Genomic DNA, 19803 nt, shown 5'->3' on the forward strand with positions numbered 1-19803 from the left:
TCCATGAATTCTTATTTTGCATCTCCATTTATAGGGCTGAACTGTCAAAAAAAACTGCTTATTTAAAAAACGTTATTACTAGGTAGACTCTCTGCTGTGGCCTTAGGTAATCACTATCAAAATTTACCAACTCACAAGAATATTAATGCTTTTACTTAGTGTGCAGGCAGATTTTATCCTCTTCCTTCTGCTCCTCTCCTTTGAGGAATCTAACTCCTGAGGGTGTTCATGTGGGCTAAAGCTATTTCGTGAGACAGTAATTAATACTGCACCTTACATACCAGAATCCCTGCTCCCCCAAAACTACAGCCTCCCACAAGGGTAATAAAAATGAGGAGAAACTGTTTGTTTTATGTGCAGGGCAACTTTGCTATCCAGGAGGATATGTTCTGGACACTCCTGGGACGAAACACTAATCGTGCTAGGATGAAATGATACAAACCACCACTTACTGAGTGAGTTTACAACAGGGATATATCTTCGCCAAAACAACACGTGAGAATGCCACTCTCGGGCAGACGCCAGCTCACAGCACATGCCGAGCCCTTCTCTAGGCACTCTGCAAAGAGTACCTTGTTTCACGCTCAGCACAAACTGATTTACGGCAGGTGCCGTCTGCTTCCATATTTCACAGATGAGGAAAGTGAAGTACAGAGGTCAGTGGCTTGAGCAAGTGACCAGCTAGGAAATTCCCCAGAAGCAACGTGACTCCAGGTCTGACCTAGCCCCCTCCACACAACCCCCAACACACACGCGCACGCATGGTGGCTGACCACATGGTGAAGGCAGGAAGGGGAGGAGGGTCTTTGAGGGCAACCATTAAGCTGACTGGATTTTCCCTTCTTAGACTTCTTTCCAATCAATGGGAAGATGGGAAGGAACTGGCCTGCGCCTGTGGCCTTCAGGGTCCTGTGAGACTGGCCTTGGCACGGGGAGGGCGGGGCTGGGGGCACGGAAGCTGCACCTCCCTCATGCAGGAGTTGTGTGGGGCAACACACCGCTTTCTGCGGGAAGCACGCAGACCTCCCTGATGGAGTCCAGGAGCCCCTGCACGTGCTTCTCTTGACATCCCAGCCCTGGGACCTGGGGCCAAGGCCCATCACCTGTGAGGGACAGAGGTCCTCACCTCACTCTAACATCAGACTCTGGTTTTCTAACAAGGACTCGGATACATGCTGAACTGAAATGAATACTTAACTTTTATGTGCTATTTGATCCCGTGAGCTCTTTAACATTAGCAATACCTAGTTTAACCTCTCCGGGATGAATTATTTGGCTTAATATACAGTAACCTGTCAATATTCTTATTTATGGTCCTTTAGCATTTTCAAAGAATAGTTTAAGCCTTATAAATTTTATTTAAAAATCTGGGGTAAAGCTTCTCTCATCATCCCTCCACCCCTAAAAGAAATAAAGAAATAGACTGTAGGAAAACTCTTCCAATGTGTAAGGTAATATAATCAATAAGATTAAAAACTTCCAAGTTTCACAGGAGATTCCCTAGAATTCAGAAAAAACAAATTCAAAAAGAAAATTAACCCTTTCTCTGGAGGTCTCGTCTCAAGGCTATCATGTAGGAATATAAAAAGAGATATCTATCACACAGATAAAATGTTAAGAAAAATAGGAAATAAGGTAATTACACAACTTACTGCTGCATGATAACATGGCAATAGAGATGAACAAACCTTGGTGCCTTAATGTTAATAGGACAGGCTGTGCCAGCTGTGATGACTGAGGGCTGGGGAGGGAGGGAGTGCGAGGAAGACAGGAGAGGACAGAGAATGATGCAGGAATGAGGGAGGAGAGGAGAGTGCTGGGGGCAGAGCAGGGGCAGCGGGCAGGCACAGTCACTAGGGGAAGGCAGGAGACCGGAGCTGAGGGCAGAGACCAGGAGTCAAAAGAAGGTTCGGGGGGACCTGGGCTGGCGGCTGCACCCTCGCGAGGCTGCTAGCTTATGGAGCACACGGATGGGATTCAGGGAGAGTACGTCTTTACTTTACAGATAACAGGAGAAACTCACCAACCTGTTCTTGATATTTTAACACGCAATCACACGTTCAAGATAATCAACGCATTAGTACTTTTACACTTGTCAAATTATGTTTTTTGTCACAGTTTAAAGTATATTAAGGAGGATGTTAGCCTGTTAGATGTAAGAGGGCAAATTATTATTGCTCATTATTTAAACCTACACTCAGAAACGTAAAGAGTGAAAGCCGTTTGTACAGAAATGTTCTAGCTTTCAGCTATTTTCAGGTTAGTGTAACTTAGGCTTACAGGGAGAGGAATGAGTGTGTTTTGAAGACTTTGCATTATTTTGCTAAAATATCACACTTGTCAAAACACCTGATAAATACCCAGGCCAAAATGGATCTTTAATATATGTGGCCTTATCTCAACATGATAGGACTGAGAACACACTTACTGAACAGACCAAAACTGAAGGCATCTGCTAAAACCTAAGATAAAACTAGACTCAAAGTGACCCTGACAAATTGAAACAGCATCTACCAAATTAAATAAAAGAAGTCAAGTTAGTGTCATTTTAATTTGTTCTCAAGTACATTACAGAGAATAAAAGCTAGACAAATAAAACTGAAAACGATCTCGCAGTCATAGTTGGTATATCAGTTCCAAGAGCCAAGAAGCATTAACTTTTTAAAACATTGTAAAAACCAACACATCACTGGGGGCAATGCTTCCTAAGCATGTGTCACTAAAGCCAAGCCATCCTGTATTCTGAGGGTAAGGGACTGGTGTCTTCTCTCTTCCTATCTCATTGGGAGGCTTGTGAGAATAAAACAGATGTGCAGTGTATTGAAAAACTAAATTCAATACAACAAGCTAGCATTCTGTTCTAAAAGAGGGATGTAAAATATAGAATGGGATCAAGGGAAGAGAAATGTAATATTCTTAAAGGGCACTGGTAGAGTGAGTGAGTACAATACAAGAAGATAAAGCAGCAGTATGAGATTTATTTAAGAGATTTGTCATGAAAGTAATATAACCTTCTATGTCAATTACATCTCAATTTTAAAAAACTAAAGTAGGTCAACTGTTATGAAACCTGTTACTAAAGGAGACAGTGGAACCTGCAGTCCTGATGGCACTACCATGGAACCTCAAGGTCTAAGTTCAGGTCTCTACTGTAAAGAGAAGTGTAGGGACAAAAAAAAACACCTGTTTTCATGCCTTTTACCTTTAAATGAAACATTCCAACTGAGACAATTGAGGCTGCAATTACTATTTTAAAAATCAAAAACTACTTTCAATGTTCTCTACCTAATGTGGTTCATGTTATTTAAACCATATGAGGGATGGGTTAAAGAAAGAGACTGCTTTCTTATATTCAGCATATTTATTTCAATTATAATGTTCTGGATTTTATTGTGGGATCAAAGCAGACAAGGAGAAGACTAAACTGTTACTTTTGGAAGACAGGATTCCTGACTAGGAATTCCTTATTCCTGAAAATGGAGAGGGTTGTGATTTAGGGTGGTTGCATCACTATAGGGTATTCTCTACCTTCTATGAACTAGGCTTGAATTGAGACAGAGGATCTAGTGATCTGCCGAGAAGGATTTAGCCTGCTGATTTAGGATTCAGGCCATCAACTGGAAAGGGACACATATTGAAAACTAACAACAAACTAGCCTACCAAATACTGTAACCTTCGGGGGAAAGCAGGCCACCAACTGGGCAAGATGATGATTAATAGATCACTGAGCTCTCAGAACCAACTAAACAATTTTGTACTGACTTGGCCAAAAAGTTTCTTACAAGAAAACCCATAAGAACTTTCTGGCAACCCAACACTTTAGGGTCTTAAATTTTATGTCCCTTTAGGACTTTCACAAATGCCACTGTGGGGGAGTTCCCTGGTGTCCTAGCGGTTAGGATTCTGGGCTTTCACTGCCATGACCCAGTTTCAACCCCTGGTCAGGGAACTGAGATCCTGTAAGCCAAGCAGTGTGACCAGAAAAAAAAAAAAAGCTGCATGTCTAAGAATGCAAATCTATTTCAAACTTGGGGTTTGGGAGTGACACTGATGATGGAGAGGAGAAAGGGGGAGGAAAAAATCCTGTGAGGAAGTAAGGGGGTAGGGAAAGGTCTAAGAGGGAAAGGCAAGCTCCTTGTGAGGCGGAACTAGAATGTTCTCATTTAAAATATATGTAAATTTCACACTAATTACATCCCTGACTATAGTTTACCAGTACTTCCTTTTTCTCAGACACTGTTATAAATTCTGGGGATAATACAGTGATAAAACAGAGCTTTGTGGGGAAGACGTAGTGGGGAGGGAGAGGACAGTGTAAAGTGTCCAAGAATACTATGATCCTGGCTGATAAAACACTTACTAAGTGTGACTGGAAGTCATCAGTACACGTGTCAGGTATGTTTTAAATACAAATCAACACAAAAATCTCTCATGTGACTATACATCACAGATTAAACAAACATGTACACATCTGTTTCCACAAAAAAAAGGGAATAAACTTATCAGTGGAACAGACACATTAACGGGACATGAAGAAAGGGCAGGGAAGCAGACAACGCACAGGAGGTGTCCGAACTCTGGAAACCAGAAGCAGGACAGACAGAACAAGCGCTTCAGCCGATGGAAAGCAAGCAGAGCGCGTGCAGGAGAGGAGCCACCGAAAGCCAGTCCATTGTGGCCCGGAGCCGGGGAACTGCAACCCCCAGCAGGGCTGGAAACCAGAACACTCGCTCCGAGTTTTTATGAGGAGTTAGGTCCTTTACTTACCCCAATTTAACCAGGTAACTGTCCCCTCAGAGAGACAGAGAAGAAAACGGTTGTTGAAAATATCAGAAATGAAGATAAACAAATAAAAGGTTAATTAGATGAAGTTGAAGAAAGCATGGAGAAATCAGAACAAAAGGAGCTAGAACACAGAATAGGAAGGAAAAGACAAAGCCAAAAGGTTAAGCCAGGAGGTACAATTCCTAATTAGTAAGAATCCCAGCAGAAGGAGAGAACAGAGAAAACAGGAAATTTCAAAGAAGTAACACCTGACAATCTTCCTGATCTAACAGCTATGAGCTACAGATGGCAAGATCTCATAGCAGCCACCCAGCAAATGAAAAGGCCAAAAAGGCCTATCGTTTGAAATTTCAGAACTCTAGGGAAATGAGAAGATCCTCAGGCTTTCAGAGGAGAAAGACTCAATGCAAAATTAAGGCCTGAAAATCAGAGCAGTTCCAGTCAATTCTAACAACTCCTTCTCTAGGAGCTAAAAAACAGGTCAGGAACCACGACTCCCAAGACAGCGAGAGACAACTAGATGCTATACCCAAGCAACCTTCTGTTAAACATGAAGATGGAAAAAAGACATCCCGATTCACACGATCTCAACTTACTGCCTCCCAGGCATCCTTTTTCTCATGAAAATGCTAAATGATGATGCACACCATTAAATGATGGCCCAGACCAAGTAAGGTGAAGACATGGGTAAGAAAACAGCATTCAACAGAGGAAAGAAGTAGATGATGATGGTGATGAAGAATGCCCCAGAAAATCAGATATAAAACAGACCTGAAGAACAAAAGTCCCCTTGGAAAGTTTGAATTGGAAATATGTGGTCCAAGAAAATAAAAAGCAAATAAAAACATGAATTAGTAATTCTAGGGAAGTAAAAAGTTTTAAAAGAAAGACGTTATAACCACAGTATTAATTTCATCAGTATTACAGAGAGAGATGTTGAAAAACGAGAAAAAAGATCCATAGATAACTCAAACAGCAGTAAAAGCTTATTTTGTTCAGAAACAGAGGAAACTGGCAGAGGACAGGTTTGAGAAGGGGTGCAACACTGACGTTTGTTTTAATGAGCTGGAGGAGACTAGCATGACCCTGTAACCTGTGAACACAAATTACTGATAAAAATAAAAGCTAAACAAACGTCTAAATTACTTCATTTTCTGTCCACCACCTGGGCCTAGGGGCTTTATTATTATTGATGTACTGTATGCTACAGGTATACAACACAGTGATTCACAATTTTTAAAGGTTATACTCCACTCAGAGTTATTACAAAGCACTAGCTATATTCCCTGTGTTGTCCATTAGTCTTGGGGCTTTACTGGGGAGGAATTACCATGCGATTTGTAAGAATAAAAAGTACGGCTGAAATAAACGAAGGTGGAAGAAAAAGAACCCAAAGGAAGTAACCCAGAGAGCCACGGCGGGGGGGATTTCTCGTACTCACCATCTCTCTGGCTATTTCCAGCGCTTCCTGCAGGCCATAGAGCCGGCCACAGACCAGGTAGATTCCATTGGCCCAGAGAATACAACCCTCGTGGACCCAAAATTCATTGCTGTCGAGAGGTAGTTCAGGGATTTGTAACTCCAACTCGGGGCCACCTTCTGAAGTGGTGGGCACGGAGGGCTTTGAGTCCAAAACAGTCTTTTCGCTGCTGCCCTCGGTGGTGGCTTTTTTACAAGGGAGCCCCCTGGACAGGGACCGGGGGCCTCCAGCACAGTCTTCCGAGCGGTGTCGCCGCTTAAACCTGGGGTGCGTGGCCAGGCTCCTCTGCTCCTTCTGCTGCTGCTGCTCTTCCTCCTCCTCAGTGTCCGTCTTGGAGCCGTTCGAAGCGCTTTTGTGCCGGACCTTCACCTTGCTCTGCGTTTCCGCGGCCCTCTTGGGAGGTGGATTCTTGGGGAGAGTGGCTGCATAATCTTGGGGGTAAAAAGGTCCAAAGAGGTCGCCCATGTTTCGGTAACTGGCCCACTTGCCGCACAGACAGCAAACCAGGTGCCCCATCACAGAAGACTCAGTCACCACTGGGCCCTGCAGCACGAAGGACGAGGCTGGGAGAACCTTGCTCTCGGTGCTGCTGGGCGGAGGCGTCAGGGACCGCTGGCCCTTCCGCCCCCTCACCAATTTGGTCTGTTCCTCCTCCTCGGCATTGATGATTGTACACACAGCTCCAAGTTCACACTTATTTACTACGTGGATATAAGGGAAAAAAGACTTGTTCTTGGCATCGGTTTTATCCAAGGGCTGGGTGGCGTACTTCAGCTTGATCTCCGGTTCTTGGGGTTCTACGATGGGAACGGCCTGTTTGGTTTTCCGCTTCCTGGGCTGTGCCCCAGGCTTCCTTCGCTCCCTCCGCTGCCTCTGCTTTTTTGGCTTTGGCTCTCCATCGGCAGAACCTTCTGGTATCTGAGGGGGCTGAGGGGGTGGCGGCGGGGGCTGCTGTTGTTTCTTCTGCTTATTCACGCTACCAATGGGTCTCCCTTTCTTCTTTCCTGAGGGGAAATAACCCTTTGGGGGGAAGCCCTCCTGTTTGGGGGAAATCGTCACGGCATCGTTCTCTTTCTCTTCAGCCTTGGGGTTTGCCTCGGGAGCCAGCGCGCCCACTGGAGGCACACTCTTTGAGTCAGGAAAGAGTAAAGGTGCTGCCCCGCCCAGGGACCCGTCTGGTCTCCCTTGGTTACTCCCAGGCTTCTGTGAGGTCGCAGCTGTCATGGCACCAGCGGGTTCTTTCCCAGCGGTGACTGCGTCGGGGTGTGTCTCCGTCTTCACCTTGTCGTCCCCACCACCGCGCCACTCCTCCGAAGACCGGGCGAGAGGCTTTTCTCCGCTCAGCTCCTGGTTTGCGGGACAGGCCAGCTCAGCTATCACCTCGCCTTTTCTCTTCTCCAGCTCAGCGTCCTGAACAGCACTGCTCCCACTTTCTGGAGGGCCACTTTTCAAAGACAGGATGTCGTCAAGAGTAACCGCGTCTCCCCCGGCCTCCGCGCTGTTCGAGGACGCACTCCTCCTAATGTTTGGGGATGTGATCTTCTGGACGATAGCTTCCAGTTTCAACCCCCGGCCTTTCCTCGGGGGCAGGATTTTGGTCTTAGCAGGACTTGTAAGGGTAACCGCGGGGCAGTTTCTACTATCTGGACTCGGAAGGTCCTTGGAGGACTCCCTCTTAGGGATGGACTTGATCTCCTGACTGTGAGAAAGATGGGCATAGGAATTGTACGCTTTATCAGTGCCTTCTTTTGACGGGTGAAGGAGGCGCCCTTTATCTTCAGCATTGCTGTTCTTCACATCCTGTGACTGTCTCTTACTGGGAATGGGAGAGATAAAAGAACGGACACGCCTCCTCATGATTAAGGGGTTTTGAGAAGAATGATCCTCTTGACCTGGAAGTCTCAGCATAACATTACTCGGTTTGGATGACTGCGTAGACTCCGCGAGCCCGTGTCCGTCGGTCTCATGGGGTGGTCCGTACCTTTTCTGATTGGACATTCCTGGAGGGCCGCTGCTTTTGGCTGGAGAAGTCTGCCGAGAGAGATCCCAACAAGATTCTTGTTGTAACTTCTGGGAGCCATGCTTCAGTTCAATGCCTTTGTTAGAAAGACCATCACTAGACATGAGGCAGCGCCCGCCATCCTGACCGCTGGGGTCATGGTACGTCCCCATCGGTGGGCCATACATCATACCATCTTTGTCATTCTTCAGGGGGCTCCGGACTCGGTCGAGAAACTGCTGCTGCCGTGGACTCTTGCGGGGTCCCTCCTGCCTGTGCTGAGCTGCAGCGATCACTCCTTGAGCAGAACTGCTGCCCCAGTCCTTATAGTCCTCTTGCTGCTGTTGGTACATCTGTCTCTTGTAATGGAGCTGGGAATTCAAACCTGCACTGGGGTCCCCATAAGCATGAGCACGCGTGTTTGTGTGATAAGCAGAGGCCAGGCTTTCCGAATTGGGAGAAAAGGGAGCGTGCAAAGAACTCCTGTTGGCCCTCTCGGAGAAGGTCATGTGTGGACTCATGTGGTGAGGGTCTCCCCCTGGGCCTCTGCTCCTCCCAGGGGACATCTTCAACTTCTCTGAAAAGTCATGATACTGAGAAGGGGACCGACCCCTCATGCCCTCCCGACCACCAACTCTGCCGGGGACTCGCCGCATTGGCGTGGGTCTGCTGTCCTGCGGGCCGTAGTCTGAGATGGAATCGTGGGCCGCCGCTCCGGGGCTGGCATTGCCTCGGTAGGACTCATGCTTGATGCTAGCAGGGTGGCAGTGCTCTCCCGATTTCTTGTTGTTGAAACTAGCTTGGGACTTGGACTGTTCAAAGTCTTCCTCTTTTATCTGCCCACTCTGAGATTTCAGCTTTGTTTCCATGGACACCAGCCCACCTGGAAGAATGACCGACTGACTTAAACTGGGATTGAGACGCTCGTTCCTCCCGAGTCTGGTGTCGGCGCCCATGTGTCCCAGCGAGTGAGCCCCCGGGTCTCTGACAATCTGTCTTAGTGGAGAAATGTCACAGATGACTGATCTTCTCTCAGAAAGGGAACCCCCAGGCTCATGGGCTGACGACGGAGGCTCTATTTCAAACTTTCTGGGAATTGGGTAGTCAGCCAAATTGATCTGTTTCATCTCAGGAGCCGTGCCACTTGACTTCCTTTCCCAGGGGCCCCAGTGGGGGTTTTCTAACAGGGACCCAATGCTTTTGTTCAAAAGGCCCCTGCTAGCTAACTCATTGGTCTGACTCACTAAGACATTAGGCCTTGTGGCTCCTTCGAGGCTGCCAGCCATGGCCTGGTGCTCCTGAGAACTCCGGGAGTACCTCCTGTCAGGGTGGTGGTGGTAACCCTGAAGCACCTCCTGCAGGAGGCTGGGGAACTTCTCATTTCTACCCTTTCGCTCCCCGTGACTGGTGAAGTCCCCCTTATCTTGTCCTGTAGGATACTGAGCAAAGCCGCCGATGTTTCTTGGCACGGCTGACCCAAAACTGTCTTTGTAACTATAGCGCAGGCTTCCAGGAGATTTGCTGGGCTCAGTCCTGCCTGTGAAACCAGAGCCCCCTGCGGGGTGCCCGGTCTGGCCGTTCCCTTCCCCGTTGTGGCTGGAGTTACTGTCTCCACTCTTGTTTCCTTTACTGCCTCCTCCCAGAGGCTCTGGCTGTGGAAGTGATGCGTGGCTGGTTTCCTTCACCCCCCCAGTGCTGGGCGGCCTCTGCGTGGCTGCAGGATCCTCCTCCTGGGAGCCTTTGTCCTGCCCACCAGGCTTTTCCACCCGGCCTGTCATGGCTTCCCGGGAGACAATCACCCCGACTGTCTTCTCGTTGACTTTCGGGTTGCCGTCAGATGACAGTGGCGTGTCCTTGGCACCCGGCGAGGCGGTCTCTTCTCGGGCTGCGGGACTGGTGCTGAGTCGGGGGGCTTCGTTCTGAGCGCCCTGTGCTGGTGAGGAGCCTGCCTTCTCCGAGGCCCCGCCCTTGTAGGTGGTGTCCGAGCTTGTGCTCTGGCCGCTCAGCTGCCTCACCCTCTCGCCTTGATCCTCAGAACTGCTGGAGCAGCCTCCATCCAGCGATTCTGCCATCGGGGACTTCAGTTGTTCTTCAGCCTGCGAGGAGCCTTCCGAGTTTGGGCAGCTGTCTGTTTTCTTGGATGACGAGGAAGGCCTCTTGGAGGTCTTCTTCTGAGGGGTCAGGGCGTCGGAAAGTAGCATGTGCTGAACTGTATTAGGAAGGTTGGCCACCTGCGTACTCAGGGCACTCAAACTACTCAAGCCGGGATCGGTCAGCCGCTTTTCGGGCACCCCTTCCAGCCCGAACCCTTTGAAGCCCGCAGCGTGAGAGTTGGGACTGGGCATCATCGACGGGGTTGGGCTGAGCTGAGGCATCAACTGCAGGATCCTGTTTCTGGAGCCCATCGGCACATTGCCTTGCCCACACTGGAGGTTCTCCCCGCTCTGCGTGAGAGGAGACGGGGTAGAGCTACAGCTTGGAGACTGAACCACGGAGGCAGCTGGGGAAGGGTTAGAAATGGGGCTGAAGTTCTGGTGAAACTGCATGGGGGACCTCACGGGAACCTCGGGCTGGCTGTACTGCCCGACCTGGCTTTGCAGGGGCAGCTTGGTGGCGGCGTTGGAATACTGCATCACGTGCTGAGGGGGGTGCTGCTGCTGCTGCTGCTGCTGCTGCTGCTGCTGCTGCTGCCCCTGCTGGGTCCCTGGTGGAATCTTGGCCTGTTCGAAATTCTTCATAGACTGAGGCTGATAGCTGTAATTGGATTGTGTTCCATAAGCCTGTGCATTGGAACCCACGTTATGTCCTTCGTACTGCGAGCCAGCATTCACACTGTAACTGCCGTCATAGCTCTGTCCGGACTGGCTGAAACGCTGCGGTGATGGGAAGGAGGAGGAGGAGGCGGTGGCAGAAGACTGGTAGTGTTGGCCAAACTGACCCACTCTCAGCTGGTAGCCGGCGGCGGAGGCCCCCAGAGTTGAGGGCCGCTGCATGGGCTGCAGGTGGGAGGCGCCTGATGCTGGCTGGCTGGTGGCCTGCGGCAGGGGCTGATGGGACTGATAGAGCTGCTGTCGCAGCTGCTGCTGCTGCTGCTGCTGGCTGGAAGGCTGCTGCTGGTACTGAGCGCTCCCCGGAGAGAACGGCCCCGTGTAATCCTGCGAGTAATGAGACACACCGCCCAGGGCAGAGTGCTGTGCTTGAAACTGGCCCACGTGACCCTCACTCCCGTACTGATTGCCAAAGCTGCTCCCCTGGGGGGGTCCGTAGCTCTGCACCGGCCCGGAAGGCCTTCGCGGAGGCGGCTGCGGGGTTCCTGCGGCCACGGGGTCCTTGTTGCCTGCCATGTAGTAGAAGTCTCCAGCCTCCTTCCTGAAGCCCTGGTAGCCCTGATGGCCGGAGGTCTCACTGGCCATCGCCGCCGCCGCCGCCGCTGTTCCTCGTCGTCCACCGCCACTGCTGCCGCCACTGCTGCCGCTGCCACCACCGGCACCCCCAAAATTCTGGAACATCTGGGCCTGGCGAGGGCTGAACTCCTCTATCCGGGATGAGCCGTGCACCTCCTGGGCGTAGCTCTGCTGGTTCCCGTGGTAACTGCTTTGCTCCCGGAAGGACTGCATACTGCTCAGCAGCGCGGCAGCAGGCCAGCAGCCCTCCTGGAAACAGAAGGAGAAAAGAGAAGCATTAGACACGCATCGCCCCAGGACAAACAAAGCCAAGTCTAGAGATGGAGGGGACACGGAAATTCAGATGCCCAGGTGAAGTTAATTACATCTCCTTTCTTTCTTATCTGGGCTTCCCTTGTGGCTCAGCTGGTAAAGAATCTGTCTGCAATGCAGGAGACCTGGGTTCAATCCCTGGGTTGGGAAGACCCCCCAGAGAAGGGAAAGGCTACCCACTCCAGTGTTCTGGCCTGGAGAATTCCATGGACTGTATAGTTCATGGGGTTGCAGAGAGTCGGACAGGACTGAGCGACTTTCACTTTCACTTTCCTATTCTTATCCTATCTGTTTCTAAAGACGCAAATACACAGAGAAATGGCCGTAAGTGTGAGGCCAAAGTCTATGGTAGTAGGATAAGAAAACACTCTGGGTAAATACAAAGTACAGTACACTTCACTACAGTAAAGACCTCACTCTTTAACAAAGGAGCCCCGCCCCCCATTCAACTGGGTTAAAATATGGGGTTATATTATTATTGTCAATAAAATATCCAGCTATTTTGGTGGGGGAGGGGTGAGGAAAAATCACATTCATTTAGTTTGTTTCATATATTATTAGACTGATCAGTGAACATTATGTGAGAGCCTCACATAATGACAAGGCAGTCCATTCCCCTGGCCTGTTCCCTCCCCGACTTAAAACAGAAGTCAGCTCCGTATATCCCAATGCATGTTCTTGCAGGTTTACTATAACTACCACCAACCTGTGATGCTGGGTGAGCCCAGGACACTCAACTCTTATCACCACATGGGTGCCTTACTGCTTCAGCCAGACATAAAATCTTAGGGGGTTAACCTCTTCTTGACACGTAAGTATGTCCAAGACACTCCCCCCAACCATGCCCCCCCATCTTCAATTCCCATGCAAATGGACTAGGCAGCATAAGCCAAAGTAGCAGTGATTATTCTTCCAGATTTTTTCCAAAGGTGTGCAAGAAGTTTCAGCATCTCTGACCCCCCATGTAGTTTTTGACTCGTCAATATAGTATTCACAAAGTTACTACTGGCCATTCCTATGAAAGAGGAATTCAAACAGTCACACGGGAGGACAGCGAAAGATACAGAGGAGAATTGAATTCACCGAGCTTAGGACCTAGACTCTTCTCCAAGTCATCTGATTCGGTCAACACTGCATTACCTTAGTCAATGTAATTCTCACGTAACGTAATATTCCTCTTACACAATTAATCAAGAGCTGATTTTATTTTGCCTTTCGCCTGGGCCTGTCTCCTTCTCAGAGTCAGAGATGAAGAAAAGGCCAAACTGCTCCAAAGGATTTTAAAATCAATTATTCAACACAGAAATTACAAAACACACATGGGTAGGTTAAGACAAAGTTTTCCTACAAAGTTTTCCTACCTTTTAAATTCCCTCTCAGGGGAGCCGAAAAAGGAGTTGCCAGCAGGAAAGGCCACGGTCCTTTTTACAGGTAAGTTGATGCCTCACGTCCAAGCCCTGCAGTAGTTCCCCATCTCATCCCGAGTGACGCTGGCCTGGGAGGGCCGCCCTCACCTCATAACCTCTTTGACCTCCTCCTCGGCCTCTCTCTCCTTTAGTTCTGTTGTTGTCTCCTTGCTTCTGGGACAGGCCACCAGCCTTTCCACACGGAAAGGTATTAGCCCTTCCTCCAGGCACTGGCTGGCCCCTTCACCTCCCCCCACCTAGCTGGCCACCTGGCCGGCCTGGCCCCCCGGCCAGCCTACTAACACACAGCTGGCTCCACACGCCGCCTGGGCCCTCCTGACCCCTGCTCGGTTTCCTCCCCAGTGTCTGCCCCTAACCAGCACAGATACACACAGCCCCCACCCCAACAGAATGCCAACTTTCAAGGGCACAAATCTGGTGCCGTGCTGTAATCCTCCTTTCATGAAAACAGTAAGGAGCACATGGCAGGCATTCTGTAAACCAGTACACGCACAGGAGGTGAGCCTTAGAGAACTGGGCTACACCTTCCAAACTCAAGGCAGTGGAGTGGTGGTGATTATGAGAGGAGGGCAGGAAGGGAAGACAGAATATGACGGATCTGAAAGCTACATGATGCTTAAGACTCTGCCTGTAAAATTCTGCAGTTCCAGGGGAAAAAATCCAACTCAAGTCCACATGAGGGCTGTGAGGAGACTGCAGAAAGCAAACAGGGATGGGAGCTGAAGACGGTCAGGTAACTCCAAACTCTGAAAAGCTTGAGCCATTTCTTCCTGAAATATCTTGAGTCTAAACAGCAACACAAGAGTCTACTACTCGGATATTAAGGTTGATGATATGATCACATGACCCAAAGTACAAATAATCTCAGCATCTAAAGGAAACCGTTTCTCAGCCTCTTCAGACTGCTGTTCCCCATGCTGCAGCGGATCTGCTGGGCACCAGGTAACTCCTACTGGAGTGTCTGCTGCAGTGCCTGACACTGTACCAGTGCTTTACAAGCACCAACTCATCGAATCCTCACAAAACCGGTATCCTCCCAGGAGAGGAAACCAAGCCCCGAGTTCACAAAGCTGGCCGGGCAGCCTGCCCCTCAGGCCATGTTCTCAGCTCTACAAATCAGAGGATGGAAGCTGTGGTGAGTGACAGCTGCACTTGTCCAGTCACAGGTCAGCCTGCAAAGTGGGTGCCTCCACCTTCTCTGTTTCCCTCTCATAAGGAGCCCCCGAATAAGCCATCTGGGTAGGAGTTAAGGTAGTCAGGACCGCTTCTGTCCACAGTTATCTTTCCTGTTTGTGGTGTTCCACCCTGGCTCTCGGAGCCAAAGGCCTTCTCTACATAATAAAAGGCAGCTGAAAGGCTGTGGACAGAGGAGCTGGCCAGCTACAGTCCATGGCGTCACAAAAGAAACACGACTGTCTCAGTATGCACGGCTTAAACAGAACAAAAAGACTAAATCTGGCCGTTTAATGGAAAGCTTCCTTGAGAGATAATCTCTCCATAAATAAATACCTTACATGTAGTTTAATTAATCGTTCTGCAAATAAAATCAGGCTTCTGAAAACTGAATATATAAACAATGTTGCCACTTGCCCCAAATTTTTCCTAAATAAGCACTGCTAGAAAGCAAAGAACCCTTAGCATCAGCACTCCCCTCTGGCTGCCAGGCTCCTTGGAGAATCCCATCTCCAGAAAGGGAAACAGGTGTGGGTGAGTTTCCTTCAGAGGTCTGCTCTTGGCCTTACTTGGAGGTCTCCTGTCCTATATAACGATGTCATCCTCCCTACTATTATAATTGTGGTTTTTGGACTAGATGAGGGGAAAAAAATCACTCCCAAGTATACTAGCAATTGAAAATGTAAACCCAGAATATTTTAGTTTCAGCATTAGCATATAAATAAGCTACTAATCGCTAGTGGTAAAGAACCCGCCTGCCAATGCAGAGACGCAAGAGATGAGGGTTCAACCCCTGGGTCGGGAAGATCCCCTGGAGAAGGAAATGGCAACCCACCCCACTACTCTTGCCTGGAGAATCCCATGGACAGAGGAGCCTGGCGGGCTACAGTCCATGGCGTTGCAAAGAGTTGGACACAACTGAAGTGACTTAGCAGGCAGTGGTCAGGCAGGCAAGCTGCTAATACATTGATCCAATACTATTCCACCATTTAAGAGAAGCAAAGCCATCAGTGTAATCAGTTTTATAGCATTGTGATTAACAGTGAAAAACATCTGAATATCCTCGTTTGAATGAGTATAGATGTAGTAAAGAAAATGTGATACTCTAAAAGGAAGCAAGCCACACACTGAAAAGTTCACTAATGCTACCTCCCTCCCCAATTGTCCCCTTTCCTGTTTTCTCCCATTTTCCTAACCTCCTGAATGGTTTCAGGAGGGCTATGGAGGTGCACTGGTGAGGTCCAGAATTTAGCCTTTTTTGGCCCTTGTCTGGTGGATTATTCTGCTTTCTCTCCAACCTTACTCCTCACCCACCTCCATCCTACTCTCTGTTCTGGGAGGGTCACCATAGAGACTCAGGAGGCTCCACTGCCCCTCTGGCTTCTGGTCCAGTTGTCTGGGAAGAGGCAGGAAGAGAGTGAGAAGGAGGAATTTACCATCCTGGGGCCCCCCTACAGTGGCTGAGATCCCTCTTCTCCAGCCTCCAGAATGGCTTCCTCCCGTCTTCCAGGCGCAGGGGTAGCAACCCTAACTGCTGCCAGCCCAGGAGACACCACTTTCTCCACTGGTGTCCCCACTCCCTGCTCACCCTTGGTAAACAGTCCCAGTCTGCACACTGTGGACGACTCAGCAGCACTGTGAACACCCTCTAAGTTCTCTGCAGATCACAAGCTGGGAGCTACCTTTTCAGAACCCTCCAGCATAATCCAGACTAGAGTTTACAAACAGAAGCACAAGAAAGATTTGAAAGGCAGAAGAAAATGAAAGGTTTACAACTCCCGGAGGTGGCTGCAGCAGACACGGACTCACAGCAGCTTCCCCATGAGCTCCTGAGAACCACTCGCTGGGGGGCTTCGGTCTGAATGGCCAGGAGAAGCTTCCCTGACCATCCCAATCGCGGTTCTCCCAACAGCAGGGCAGGTTCTAATTCCCCTACCACAACTCTTCATATCTAGAAGAGAAGCCTCCGGATGCCTGAAGGAAACAAACGCTCCTGAAATTATTCAGTTTCTGTGTGCTATCTGTTTCCTACCAGGACTCCGACTAGTATCATTCCTCTCTCAATCCTAGGATTTCAGAGTAACATATTTTTATTTGGGGAGTGAGAGACTTCTATTTCATGCAATATACCACAAGGTCTAAAAGTCCTCCCATAACAAAACACCTAGAAATGGCAGACACAATGCACAGCCAAGTGGTGAAGAAGAAAGAAATGCCCAGGATTCTAAACTGGTTAGAACCCTGACCACGAGGGATGGGTTGGGTCAGGTCTACAGGACTTATTAATTGCCATGAACATGGTGATGCTTTTAATGACCACACAGGGACTAGGAGAAGGCAATGGCAACCCACTCCAGTACTCTTGCCTGGAAAATCCCATGGACGGAGAAGCCCGGTAGGCTGCAGCCCATGGGATCGCGAAGAGTCGGACACGACTGAGCGACTTCACTTTTCCCTTTCATGCATTGGAGAAGGAAATGGCAACCCACTCCGGTATTCTTGCCGGGAGAATCCCAGGGACCAGGGAGCCTGGTGGGCTGCCGTCTATGGGGTCGCACAGAGTCGGACACGACTGAAGCGACTTAGCAGCAGCAGCAGGGACAGCAGACAAGGTCTCCAGCCCTCTTTTGGTGGTGGTGGTGGTGAAACAGAACAGCCACTTTTGCACGTAAAGACTCTAGACACTGTCACTTGTGGCTGGATTAATCTCTATAAAGATGACAGGATATATTTTTAGGCAGTCACCAACTCATTCTCAACAACAAAAATGTTCTTTCCTCAACTAACCCAACTTCCTATCCCCAGGGAGAACCATGATCATCTCTTGATACTCTAAGGAAGATGCCTTAGAATGGCCCCAAACTCATTTTTTGCTTGAACTCTCTGTATTTAAGGTATTATCTAACCCTGCAACTTCTCCACCACCTGCATTTGCCCTTTACCTCTCCAGCCTTGTCACTGCAGTTTTCATCTTTCTTGGACTAGAATAGAATCTCTCTTCCCCAGGACCAATCTCCTGGAACAGCTTTTCTTCACCAGCTGTTTTGATAGCACTACCTCTCTGCATGCCTTATGGCCCTCTGGCATGTTCGCACCCATTTCTGCTCCTCCTACCCTTTCAAGTTTTGGAGAAGGAAATGGCAACCCACTCCAGTATTCTTGCCTGGAGAATCCCACGGACAGAGGATCCTGGCAGGCCATGGTCCACGGGGTCACAGAGAATCGGACACGACTGAAGCGACTAAGCACACCCTTTCAAACAAACCTGCTCAGTCCCCTCGCGCCACTGCCCTGCCCTCAGCTTGAGGCTATCTCTGAAACATCCCTAGGTCCACAATTCCTTCCTACTAAGTCAGGTCGCATGGTTCCCAGAAAGAGCGCTGGAAATGTGACCTTTTCCACAAGTCTTCCTTACAGCAGATCATGTTAGCTTTTCTCTGTTAATAAAACAAACAGTGAAGTGTATTTGCCTTTGTGCTTACTCGTGTGTCCGATTCTGTGCAACCCTATGGACTGTAGCCCACCAGGCTCCTCTGTTATGGGGATTCTCCAGGCAAGCCTGGAGTGGGTTATCATGCCCCCTCCAGGGATCTTTCCAGCCCAGGGATCAAACCCAGGTCTCCCGCATCACAGGCGGATTCTTTACCGTCTGAGCCACCAGGGAAGCCCTTAAACCATTTGGGAAGGATTTGCCTTTAACCACTATCTAAGGTATGTGCTATTGATGATAATATCTACCATTTATTGTATGTGTGAGGTGCTGGTAGTTTTACATGTATTTCAACTTATGGATTAAAAAAAAAGATAAATTATGTTATTTGCCAAAAGTCACTCTTCTAGGGTAAACTGAAGCTGATAACCTATAGCTCAAATTCTTTTGGTTCTAAACCCCACTTTCCCTTCTCTCACTGTGCCATAAACTGAGCAGGGAGCACTTGAATCCAAGTTTTAAAAGTTTCTAATACTTTGAGACTTCCCTGGAGGTCCAGTGGTTAAAACTCTGCACTTCCACTGCAGGAGGCATGGGTTTGCCCCCTGGTTGAGGAACTTAAGATTCCTCACGCCATGCAGCATGGCCAAAAACAAAAATCCTAACAGTCAATAATGATAGCTATCGCCTATTTTCTGCATGTCTAATACAAGTCACACACTGCACCAGGCCCTTTATATAAATATTAATGTATTTAATCCTCACCATGCTCTAAACAAGTATTAGTGCTCCTTTTTGTAAAGTGAGGCTCAGAGAAGTTAAAACAAGCAAAACATTCATAGTCAATGTCCAAGTGGGATATGGAATCCCCACCCCAACCCAGTCTGTACTTCTGGCAGAAGCCTTCTGTGAAACAGCAGCAAGACTGGCAGAGATTGGGAGGCATTTTATAAAGGAATTGTGACGTTTCCTAGAATTGAGTTTACTGTCTATACCTGGATAGTTTTATGTTATTTGCTCTATGTATGTGCAAACACGGGATCTTCTTAAGTAGATCAGGCAAAAAGATTTGCTTGAAGATTTGACTTGGTATTTCAAATTCTATGTTCTATTTGCTGATGAACAGAGCTTAGATCTTTCTCAGTGGCTTACAGGTGTCTCGGTACAATTAAGCCTTAAGAATCAGATAATGTGCTGATGGTGCTGGCTTGTCCCCTGGTTTGGGAGCCTAGAAAACAGCTTAAGGAACCAAGTCAGCCAAAATTTGCAAGTCAACAGTCTAGAGGAAAAGACACCCACTAGAATGTCACAGATCTAAAAAGTCTTCTCTAAGGGTAAAAACCTATATTATATTAGCCGTGCAAGCTACAAAAAACATCCACCTTCACCTGTGATCAAATACACGCTGGCAAAAAGTGGGGACACAGAACTACAGCTTTAAATTTTCAAAAGAAGAGATGATATGATACCTGGTGAGGCTGGGGTGAAGCTGGTACAAACAATAGTGGCATTAATTACTATAACCCTTCAAAAAGCACTTTGGTAATAAACATATTAATATCTTTCAACCCAGTAATTCTATTCACTAGACTTTTATCCTAAAGAAATCTCAAAACAACCAAGCAAAAACCAAGGTACCAACATATTCACTCTAGTGATATCTACAAGCAGTAAAGACAGGCAAGAATCTAATTTTCTATCATCTGAAAATGATTAAACATATTATGGTATTTTCACTCAATGAAATGGTACATACTCATTGAAAACAACTGTGAAGATTCTAGCACCATAG

The 19803-nt window shown here is 48.3% G+C and overlaps 1 protein-coding gene across 8 annotated transcripts in view; it reads right to left on the reverse strand.

The window, feature by feature from the left end:
* TCF20 (transcription factor 20) overlaps positions 1-19803 on the reverse strand; it is an 89666-nt gene that overhangs the window by 35713 nt on the left and 34150 nt on the right. For all 8 annotated transcript variants that reach the window (XM_081587798.1, XM_081587793.1, XM_081587792.1 and 5 more), the window contains exon 2: positions 6228-11918. In XM_081587798.1, the coding sequence (XP_081443924.1) occupies positions 6228-11882 (5655 nt within the window). In that variant the 5' untranslated portion in view covers positions 11883-11918. The remainder of the gene's footprint in view (positions 1-6227; positions 11919-19803) is intronic.

This window comes from Giraffa tippelskirchi, chromosome 4 (genome assembly GCF_054371585.1).
Source record: "Giraffa tippelskirchi isolate mGirTip1 chromosome 4, T2T-mGirTip1v1.2.pri, whole genome shotgun sequence".
NCBI classification, from domain to species: domain Eukaryota; kingdom Metazoa; phylum Chordata; class Mammalia; order Artiodactyla; family Giraffidae; genus Giraffa; species Giraffa tippelskirchi.